At 44.3% G+C, this 11,442-nt stretch overlaps 1 protein-coding gene across 1 annotated transcript; it reads left to right on the plus strand.

Annotated features, from left to right (window-relative positions):
• Positions 1-1,365: 1,365 nt before the first annotated feature.
• Positions 1,366-2,822, plus strand: GSC (goosecoid homeobox; the record flags this gene model as incomplete). The annotated part of the gene is made up of 3 exons (XM_082318810.1): positions 1,366-1,696; positions 1,896-2,155; positions 2,670-2,822. The coding sequence occupies 3 exons, from the start codon at positions 1,366-1,368 to the stop codon at positions 2,820-2,822; spliced, it is 744 nt and encodes a 247-aa protein (XP_082174936.1).
• Between the last annotated feature and the right edge of the window lie 8,620 nt (positions 2,823-11,442).

Consider the following 11,442-nt stretch of genomic DNA (forward strand, 5'->3'; position numbering starts at 1 on the left):
AGTGACAGTCGTGACAGACGAAGTATTCTGCAAATCACAAGAGCCAGCTACCAAGAGAGACAAACGTCTTTATAGGAAGAGTTTTAGGGATTTAAAACTGCTCCATTTTAAATTCACGGAATATGCAAAATATAAAGTTCTGCGTATCATTGCAACTCTACCGGCTTTGTTTTCTAAGCTAGAAAAGGGAAGATTCTTCCTTAAAAAGAAAAGAAAACGGCAGCAGGATGGATCAGAAGCAAATCGGAACACCTACCAGACCCGGGGATTTGAGATGGCACTGGTCTTTAACATTTCCAGCTCCTGGCTTGTTTAAAAATAAAAAGTGATACCTGTCTGGATCTGAATCTGTTTAAAAAAAATGTTTACAACATTCACGCGTCCTAGTTCCGCCAGGTGATCTAGGAAAAGAGAGGAGGGAAAAAAAGTTCATTTACTCAGTGAAGACGTTGTTGCATAAAGCTTAACTCAGAGGAAGGCGTACTCCGCAACGGCCCCTCAGCTCCCCGAGCCGGGGGACGCAAGATTCAAACCCTGCTACAGAAACACGCGGAGCGGGGGAGTTGCACGGTTGTATCGCAGTTTATTTTTTTAAAAAGTGCTTCTGAACCAATTCGAAGGATAAATAATGAATCTGAGCTTCAGACAGAGGAAATCGCACCCACTAATGTGAACTAACAGGAGCAAAGTAGGTGCATAATAGACAAGGCTAGGAGCTGCTAACCACTTCTGCACAATGGCATTAATAAGATTAACCTGGGCAATTAGCCGGTGCAGCAGAGATCAAGCCTAAATCTGGGGCCTTTCAAAAAAGCCCACTAATGGAAAGGATTACGTTAATTTCATTAATTCTCAATACACAGACCCGGGCTCCTTTCACTCCTTTGTGTAACCCCCACCTCTTCCCCACCAAAAAGGGGGAGAAAAAAAAAGTCAAATCTGGTTTTGTTTGTCATCTGCATGTTACCAGGAACTAAATCCAGGATGACGTCGCCTGGGTATAAAAAAGGGAAGAGGTTCAGATGGATTATACTCCGAGCAGCCCTCTGGGTTGAGATCAGTAAACAGGCGAGAGTTGAGGGGGGAAAGTTCCAGGGGTGGATCCTGCGCGCACACACGCACACACGCGCGCACAGACACACACGCACACTCTGCCCGCAAGCTGCCCTCGGAAAAAGCTCCGCTCTTTTCGCTCCGATCCCTTTTTCAAATTTCTCCGAAAAGTTTCGATTTCGTGTCCCTCCAGCCTTCCTCCCCCACCCCCCCTCCACCACAACCACCACCACCTACCCTCCCTCCCTCCCTCTCTCCCTCCCTCCCTCCCCCCGGCCGGTCCCGCTGCCCTGCCCCGGCACGGTTTGGGGCATGCCTGTGAGCATGTTCAGCATCGACAATATCCTGGCGGCCAGACCTCGCTGCAAGGACTCGGTGCTGCTGCCCCCGAGCGCCGCGCCCGTCGTCTTCCCCAGCCTCCACGGGGACTCGCTCTACGGCAGCGCCTCCGACTACGGCGGATTTTACTCCCGGGCGGTGGCTCCCGCCTCCGCGCTGCCGCCGGCGGTCACCGGATCTCGGCTGGGCTACAACAACTACTACTACGGGCAGCTGCATGTGCCGGCGTCCCCCGTGGGTCCTTCGTGCTGCGGGGCCGTGCCGCCCCTGGGCGCCCAGCAGTGCTCCTGCGTCCCCCCCGCAGGTAAGGCGTCCACGCGTGGGACGGGGCGGACGGGCTTTCTTTGTTCCCGCAGCCGCGGCGGGGCAGGAGGGGGTGGCAGGGAGCCGGCGGCCCGCAGGAGCGGGGGTGGGCGGCGGGGAGGGGGGGGTGCTTTTTCTCGGGGTGGGGGGAGCAGCGATCTCATGCAAAGCCTGTCGTCGTCTCGTCTGTCTGTCCGTAGGTTACGAGGGCACTGGGTCAGTCCTGATGTCCCCTGTTCCCCATCAGATGTTGCCCTACATGAACGTGGGCACTTTGTCCCGGACGGAGCTGCAGTTACTGAACCAGCTGCACTGCAGGCGGAAAAGACGGCACCGGACCATCTTCACTGACGAGCAGCTGGAAGCGCTGGAAAACCTCTTCCAGGAAACGAAATACCCAGACGTGGGCACCAGGGAACAGCTGGCCAGAAGGGTGCACTTAAGAGAGGAAAAAGTGGAGGTATTTTGCTTTCCTCTTCCGCCTTCCACACTCTCCCTTTAGCATTTAAACGCGCCCGGACTGGAAGTCCCTCGGTGCGGCCCCAGCCCGGCTCGGCCGGCCGCGGCGAGCTGGCGGAGGGGAGAGCAACAGGTTTGCGGGGGGAGGGGGGAGAGGCAAAGTTTTTTATTATCGTTATTATTATTATTATTATTATTATTATTATTATTATTATTATTATTATTATTATTATTATTATTATTATTATTATTTCCGAGCGCCCTTCTGGAGGCTGTGGGCAATGCTGAGAGGCGGCCGTGCCTCCTGAAGGCGCTCAGCCGCTCCCGGCGGGCGGCCGCCTCCCCGCCGCCTCCCTCCGGCCCAGCGCGGCCGCCGCACGTCGGCCCCGCCGCGGCGGCGAGCGGCTCCGGGCGAGGCAGGGCTCCGGCAGGCCCGAGGTCAGCCTGCGGCTTTGCGTATTTTTATTTTTATTTTATTTTTTTCCCCCTAGTAATTTAATTTCTTAACGTAACAGGTTTGGTTCAAAAACCGCCGGGCAAAGTGGAGGAGGCAAAAGCGATCGTCTTCGGAGGAGTCAGAAAACGCACAAAAATGGAATAAAGCGTCTAAAACCTCTCCAGAGAAGAGACAAGAGGACGGGAAAAGTGACTTGGACTCCGACAGCTGATACCTCGCAGGGGGGACATTTCCCGTGGACTGTCGGATACGCTCCAGAGGATGCTACTAATCTTGCACAAGCTCTGCCTTGTTGGAGGGGGAAAATATCTGTATATAATGTACAATGCCCCGAGTTGATTTCGTGTAAATAAAATGTGTTGCGGAGGTGTTGCACAGGTAGACGGCGGCGCGTTTGTTCACCCCTGCGCCGCGGGGAGAGGGGAGAGGAGAGCGCCGGTGCCCGCTCCCCCGGGACCGGGGGCGGCCTTGCCGGCGCAGTTACTCATTTAACGAGGTTTCGCATAGTTTGAGAGCGAGCGGAGGGCAGCGCGCTGTCAGCCGGCCCCGTCGCTCACCGGCTCACCGGCTCGCCGCAGGCCGAGGAGCGATGGCGGATCTTTCACCCCGGAGGAAAGCGGCGGATGCCCGGCCGGGCCGGGCCCGGGCCCGTCCCCGACGGCAGCGCCCGGGGCAGCCCCGCTGAGGCCAGGCCGGGCCCGGCGGCGGGTTGCCGGGCTGGCGGGGAGGCCGCGGCCGGGAGCAAACCTCCCTCCTGCCGCCGGAGCTCCTCGCTGGGCCGATCTGTCCGCTTCTCAGGCCCCGCGTCCCAACGCTGCTCCCCGCGGGCGCGCCGGCGGGCAGCCCCCGCCCCGCGGCCCCCCGCCGGCCCCGTCGGGCCGGAGGCGATGCCCGTAGGAAATGTTCGCAGGCAAAGCAGCTCCGGCCTGACGCTTGTTACTCCGTCCTGTTTCCCTGCGCTTTTCTCTGCCTCTCCCTGCAGTTATGCCCTGTTGAGTTTCCAAAGTGTTTGTCTTTGATCCCCGTTTAGAAAAGCTATCTCGCTACCTCGGTGTTTAAAATTGCTATTAATAAATTTCAGCCATTATCAGATGAATCGCACATAAAGGGAGGTACGAGCCCTCGTGTGCTGCTTTTGGAGATGTGTCACAAGAAGCTGCTAATGGATGTTTTCTCCCCTTTGAGGCAGCACCCTTGCAATTGGGACAGCAGTGACAGCCTGGTCTCATTTTACTCTTCCCTCGAGGAGGGCCTCGTAAAAGAGACGTCTCTTCCCCCTGTAAAATTCACATTCATTTTCTTTACGCTTTTTTCCTGTGACTCCCCAACTCTTAGCGCTCATCCCTTCAGAGCAGAACCACCGCGCTTTCCCTGTGTTGACTTGTTTAGAAAGACCTTCCCCTCTCCTTGTTTACAAAGACTGTCTATAAATTTAAAACGAATGACCTGAAGGTGTAAAACCAATGCAGATAACCTCTGGCTGGAAATCTTCATGCTGTGCCTTTCATTCAGAAGTTAAGTGGTAATGAGCTGATTTTCCTTAATTGCGGCCAATGCCCAAACTCACCTGTATCTATTCAGCTCATCCAGCTTAGACAAGAAACCGGTTTATACAAATGTGCTCACCATTGCTTCCAGCGACACTAGAAAGGGTCAGCTGTTGTGTTGCTTATCCTTGTGCTTTTCCTCCCTTTCTGGATATATCCAGCTTTTTATGGGTATTGTAGCGTGGTGTGTATTGCAGGTGTTAGTGCGATAGAGCGAATCTCAGTACCTGTCTGCTCTGTTAACTTTTCCTAATGTACCCATGTTTCCTCAAAGATGTGGTATCTCTCTCCACACCAAGATGTAGGAACCGCTGCTGTGGAAGAAATTAAGTGTGGTTTTGTATGAGTCAGTCCTTTAGGGGGCTTACAGTTTCATAGCTACTGCTCTCTTGAAGAAGAAATTTAGCCTCTTTTGTTCCTTAGCGCAGCAGAGGCGGAAAGGGAAAAGCAAACTTCTCGATGGATCCTTCTTCTTGGATATATATCATGGTTTGGCTCTACAGAGCTACTGCATTTTGGAGATGCTACCCTGTTGCTACAATGTGTATCCTATCTCTGTAAACTGTATTGAATTACAACCCAGCAGCACTGAAAATTAGTTTTCAAATTACTGAAAATTAGTTTTCGAAAGAAGTGTTTTGTTATGTTATGTGCAGGAAGTCTCACTAAGTGGAATTTTAATGCCATCTCCTCTGTATTTAGTCATTGTTAGGTTTTAAAGTGCATACTTGATTTGCAAATAAAAGCCAGGTCTAAGGATAATATTGCCCAGGCTTTTGCAAATGCTTATATATTTTCTTTACTTCCCATGTATAAATATCCTTACTGCCACATTGGGAGCTTGGTAGGGTTTCATTTTGTTTTGTTTTGCATTTTTGTGTGTGGAGTGGTAATTTTGGAAGTCACTAGTAAGGATTTTAGCCTGCATAGTTCAATGTGGGAGTTAAACTGGATCTGGGTTTGTAAGGGGTAGGCTTTAAATATGTTTTTGATAACCAATACTAGTTACTTAAGCCTGTAGTCCACATCTTCAGAGATTTTTAGACTTTTCCAATGGGAGCAAGTGCTCGAGAACCACAGAAGCTCCAGGTCACCAAACGTGCCAATGTATGGATTTATTCAGAACTTTTTGTTCTGTGGGAGTGTGGGATATGACATAAGAATCAAAACCTTGCATTCCAAAACATGCTTTCTATGCATGGGATTGTGATGAAGTCACCACTCATTGCTTTAAAATCATGTTGTACCTTAGTCTGAGTTAATTTTTGAGTTGACTATAAACTACCATAAGCTTGATCCTGTGGTCACTGGTACCTGTTCTTAATACTACATGTAGATGTAGATCTGTTAGAGTTAATAATACCATTTTAAAATCTAATTGAAAAGCAATTTTAATCTTGACCTAAAAGCTTTAGATTACTTACTAAAAAATGGCATTTGTGCCATTAGACAGCAGGAGTAGCTGTCTCATTTTTTTTTCTCACTAGTGTTTGGCGAAAATCTAAAGGCTTCATTCTCCCCTTTTTACACTACAAAATCAGATTCTATGCAGCCTGGAAGAGTCTGATAACTGAAAAGTAGTGAGAAGACAACATCAAAAGGATCAAGAAAATAGAAAACTAAATGATTGAAAGCATGCGGACAATTGTAATAAGATCTCTCCTTCACTTGTACTGTAGGGTTGGCATAATCTGTCTCTAGATGTTTGTCTGGATTTTTATTTTAGGCGAATTCCTACATGCTGAAATGCAAATGCCACGTAATAGCTTTCATTATTTTCTCTTTCTGTTGGTGCAGTAGGGGAAAGGCAAAGTGAGGGACCTGAATACGTGCTATGTTCCCACAGGTTCAGTTCTAACAAAGGGGCTTTGAAAGAGTTGGTTGTGGTTGTGTTTGTTAACACTTGTTTAAGAAGGAGACCAAAAGAGATTTTTTAAAAAATTTTTGTTTGTTTGTTTGGTTTTGTCTGTGTCTCCTCCACTGCAATTTACAACCTTGCACCTTGGTGCAAGACCATTCTCAGAAGATTTAATATGACTGAAAAACCCACTTAGCTATTTCTGAAACGTGATGTATGGTTCACAGTACTGATGTCCTATCTAGGTTTTACAATATAAGTTCAGTTTCTTGCTGTCTCACTCATTTTCTATGACTGCTTTCTTTCTAAATTTCTGTCTGTAGAATGAATAATATTCCTTTCAGATCTCACCAGGGAGGTAGGGTGAGGGGAGGATTATAGAAGAAACATAAACTACTTTAGAGGTTCACTGTTGTAGCGAAGAATTATTCCAGATAATGCTATGCATTATAGGAGTAATAATTGAATAATTACACAAAAGGAGCATGCACCAAATAAATCTTCCTGACACCAAGCTGGTTTAGGTTATGAAATTCTCTTGCAAGGGAAAGCTAGGGAGTGCAATGTGTAGTAAGGGGACATTGCAGAAGCTTTCTGCTGTATAGAGGCAGAGTGAGCAACCCAATGTGTATCTTCATTGTGCCATCTACATTTAGATGGCCAAAATTTATGTTTCTATTTAATACCCTATTTACCATATTTATTTCTGTAGTCTTGTTGTAATAAGTAACACTGGAAAGCAGAGGTCAGATTTTTTTGCTTGACATAAAATTATTTATTATCAGCTGAAAATCTGGACTTTTTTTTTTTTTTTTTTTTTTTTTCTTTTTTTCCCCTTTCAGTTTTACTAATACTTGAATGAACTGGTTTTGAGCTTTACCATAATAGGATCCTGGGAATATAAACCATGCAAACTTTCTTACACATGACTTGTGAAGCAAACATTTGGATTAGTGGAAGTTATAAAAAAAAAAAAAAAAGCAACATTAAGGTGAGTTCATATTTTTTGTGCTCCATCTGCATTTATTGGTTCTCTGGGGTTATACACCATGGAGCACAAATGAACAAAAACTTTCTAAAGAGTTTTTGTTTTGTATTCTATCCCCTTAGGGTTTCATTCCATTTATACTTTATGTTTTCCTACTTTGGAGACCTGGTGAGTCTTGACTAAACCTGGACAGAGAAGTTTAGTCAAATTTCTCTGTTTCTCTGGGGTTGCCGCTTACCCTGATTTGATTAGAGTCTGTTATACAAAGGTAACAGTTGTAGCTACAATATGTTAGATTGTAAGCAATTAATACAAACTTTAAGGAGACCTATCTCTGTAAAGTAGCTGACAACTTTAAATGTAGAAACCTGTGTTATGATTCTGGTTTGTAGTGAAACTATCCAAAGCTGGAAAATTCAGATATAAAATCAAAAAAGAAATCAGACTTCATTCACTTTTTGTTTTCAGGATAGAATAGAAGTCTACAGACAGACAGAGACTATATCCCTCAGGACATATGGCAAAACTTAAGGCACAAACAGATGGAATAATATAGAGCAGGAGAGAGGCCCATAAAATTGTTATAGCTTAAAAGTACGTATGCAGTTGAATGTTGAAAGTTGCTTCACCTCTGTCTTCTAAATGATGTCTGAATACTGGTGTTTGCATTTCTTTTCTGCTCCTTGTCTGGGCAAACATGCATGCTTGCCTGGGGGAGTTGGAGCTTCACCTCATTAGTATACCCCAAACATGTCGAATACATGTGCCAACGTAGAAGTTATAATTGTCCCTTTGCCTTATGTCCAGGAAAAGGGCCTTCCTCCAAAACTCTGAACTAAGCATTGAATCCCCACCAGAGTCTGCCTGTGTTTATTTATATAAATACAATAATAATAATAAATCTTTATGCTTTTCTGTCTTTGAGGGGATTTATTCAGTGTTTGCGACCCAGTGACTGCAGAGTGCTTTGCTAACATCGTGTGTTGGGTTTTCAGCTTGACTACACCCTGGAAAAAGAGATGACTTTGGTGTATGCAGCCCCCTTCCTCTGGGCTGAACTGCCTCCTTCAACAGGGCAGCTGCCTGCAGGGCTTCTGCTCCTCTTTCTGTCCAAGGTGGGTGGACCTGTGGACATGGAAGACTTAACACATTCTTTTCCTAGAAAGAAAATGAGGAATTTGGAGCCAGATTCTAATGGTATCATTTCAGCGATCTGGTTTGTAGGGTAGCATCACAAACCATTGGATCTGCGATGCAATCTACAATGCTGGAATGAGCTGCTGAGAACAAGGATGAGAACTTCTGAAGCTGGCATCCCTCTTGACTCCAAGGTGTTACAAGTGTAGAACCTGAATATAAATGTATTTATTTCCTTTACTTAGGGCTTTTGGCAAACTGTCAAAGAACTTAGCTGTGAATTTTCAGAGTGATCCTGAGGTGGGGAACCACCGTTACTCCATTTTTCTATTGGAAATGCTGTAGGTACCTCTTCCTCAGGGGGACACGCAGGAAGTCTTTGGCACAGTGTGGGGAAGCAGAAGTGATGACATTTTTTTCACTGGTGACGTTTAATGCCATCACCATGTTTTCCTGTTATCCTGGTTGATATTTGACTTTTCTGGTGAAAATAAGGCCTTTGTGGTTATGCTTTATATAATTATATGTATAATTTCTCTTGGTCCAGGAACAAATTACACATATTCTTGCCATGTGAGTGAACCCAAATTGAAGGCTAAATTAATGGAGGATAAGTGAAGGTAGGGGCAATATGGCTTTGGTGTATGAAAGACGTATTTTTAAAAGCCACAAAATGAGAGCCCTAACCTGCTTTGCTTTGCTTGCACACCCAAAAACTCTTGCTGAGTGTTGCACGTGCAAGGAATGCAGTACCAGCAGAGAGTGAGTAACTTTCTATTAAGAAGAGAAAATGGAAAAGAGTTCTTTTTATGCCAAGTTTTACCCCATAGTGGATAATTACAGCCAAGTTGTAAACCCCTTAAAAGCTATAAGGCACCAGTATAATGAAACACATAACTGAAATTTACTGTACTTGTGTAGATTGCAAGCTTACTCTTGAATATTTAGTCTTCAACTTCTTAAATTTGTAGTTTCCACAGAGGGCTTATAAGTGCTAGAATTTTGATTAACTGTCTCAAATAAACTACTGCTATTGTTATCACTATAAATCTCCCTAACCTAAGAGCCTCAAGGAGGCTGATATTTTCTGTGGAAACTGTAATGATTTAGAAGGGCATGAACCCAGTACCCTTTATTTGGAGCTTCCTGTCATTACATAGAAAGTCTCAGGCTTCGTTTACATCAGTTATTAGGTCTTATTTGTTTAATATTACTTTTTCATTGGTTTTATACTGTGTTTATCATGCACATTTTTAGAACATACTCTATTTTTCATTTAGTTGGCCCTAATGCTATGGAGACAGCTCTTCACAACGAAACTTAGTCTCTTGTGGCTCCTTCAGCCTGGTTGAAAGGATAACACGGAGGCCTGACCCAAAGCCTTTGTGAATTAATGAGAAACTTACTTTCTTCTTGAGCTGGTAATATTTCCCACTTTACATTAATGGACGGGGCTATTTTGCAATGCGATCAGTGAAGATAGGGTGTTAATCCTTGGTCAAAAGGGCTAATGATTATGGGACAGGACCATGCAGGAAGGGATCATTAGTAATCCCAGGGGAGATTTCTCTCCTTAAAATTCTCTAACTGTTCTGCTCTGACTTGTTTAGCTCGGTCCTTCCCACTTTGTACAGGTGCAGTTTTATTGCTAGAAATGGATTTGTATTACTAAAGTCACTGCAGTTAGTACTGTTATTGATGGAATAAGCTTTAAGGATGTATCTGTATTCGTGTTAGAAGTTTTAGTGGGATACCTTTTAAGATAACAGCCATGTTTCTACACTGAAATAGTTAAACTCATACAATGCAGTCGTTAAATGAGTAAATTACTGCTGCTTTTCAGAGGCAGTAATATTGTTTGCAAGTGTATCCTTGACGTAGAAGTAGGTGTTTTCCATGCAATAAGGCTTGACTAGGGTCAACATCAGGGCCTCATACCTTGTGTGAGGCTGATCTCCACCTGCATAAAGGCAAGATAAAAGTTTATTAATACCCATCACGCTTGGCCTTAAAGGAACATCTGATTTACCAGATGTTTAAGAAAATCCAGAACAGTGTTCCTGAATTGGAAAGCAGCTGTGTTTTTCTCTGCTCACGTATTCATTGGCACAGCTGCTTCAGATATCCGGGCATCTAAATTATTCTGACATCAGAAAAAAACACTGAAACAGGGACTGATTATGGCCATATTGCTTATGACGGTTTAATGCTTTGGTTGACTGATCACTGGGAAAACTGTTCAGTCACCAGACACATTGCAGTTAAGGAGCAAGTAGAAGTTATGTTGAGGACTAAGAGCTAGGACATTAGGTGTGCTAGAGTCATTCTTTCTAGTATCAGTCTCTTTGAAGTAGCTGTCTTAGGAACAGCATCAGTTTCCATTTCAGCTTTACAGTCTCTTTGGTTGCATGCTGAAAATTTTGGTCTTGGCTGGCTGGATGTCAGATGACTACTAAACTAAAACAAAAAAAGAAAAGATTTTATGTCAAATCTGATGTTAAAAATAGTCTTAAAGTCTATTCATTTGCATCTTGCCTATTTCTGCAGGCTTTTGCTGTTCTTTTAGCAGTCTCAATTCCAGGTTCTGTTAAAAACCACTGGACATCTAAATGATGACTAGATACTAGTTTAGAACCAGTCTATTGATCCCAGTCAATTTCATTTGCATTTTTTAATAACTTTTGGATCAGCACAAAGTAGAAACACAGCTGTCCTAGAAAAATGTCTGAGGACATTTTTGGAGAAAGAAGGTCTTGGGATTATAGAGTTTGATCTTCACCTTCGGAAGAACAGCATGTGAACTGGAAGCAGTACTCTTCCAAACTGCATTACCAAGTCACTCTTGGCCCTGGATCAAGAAGAAAGAAGAGCAGGTAAGAGCCACCTCCCCACCTTTCCAAGTCAACACTAGATGCAAGCTGAGTGTGTCTATGAGTGGCCGTGACTCTTGCTAAGAGGATTTGGTCCACAGATATAGCCAATAACAGTTATTGAGGGTTCTGTCCAAGGATTAAAACCATTTAAGGTTTGATTGAAAGTATGTTTGTATAACTCATGTTTTAAGATTTTTTTCTTTTTTAAATAGTATGAGATACATTTCATGTTTATTTTTGGAACAAAAAATTGAAATGCATTTTTGTTTGTATACCATCACATGTTTTTGTTTTGGTTTATTTATTTTTACATCTTCTTACTGGAAGTCTTTCCACTGTTGTTGCAGCATAAGTTGTGAAGAGAGGAATTTAAACTTGTAAATAACTGAAGCCTTCTGACCCATTTTAGAAACCCTAGTTCTTTCTGA

Source organism: Platalea leucorodia, assembly GCF_965183815.1.
Source record: "Platalea leucorodia genome assembly, chromosome: 7".
Lineage (NCBI taxonomy): Eukaryota > Metazoa > Chordata > Aves > Pelecaniformes > Threskiornithidae > Platalea > Platalea leucorodia.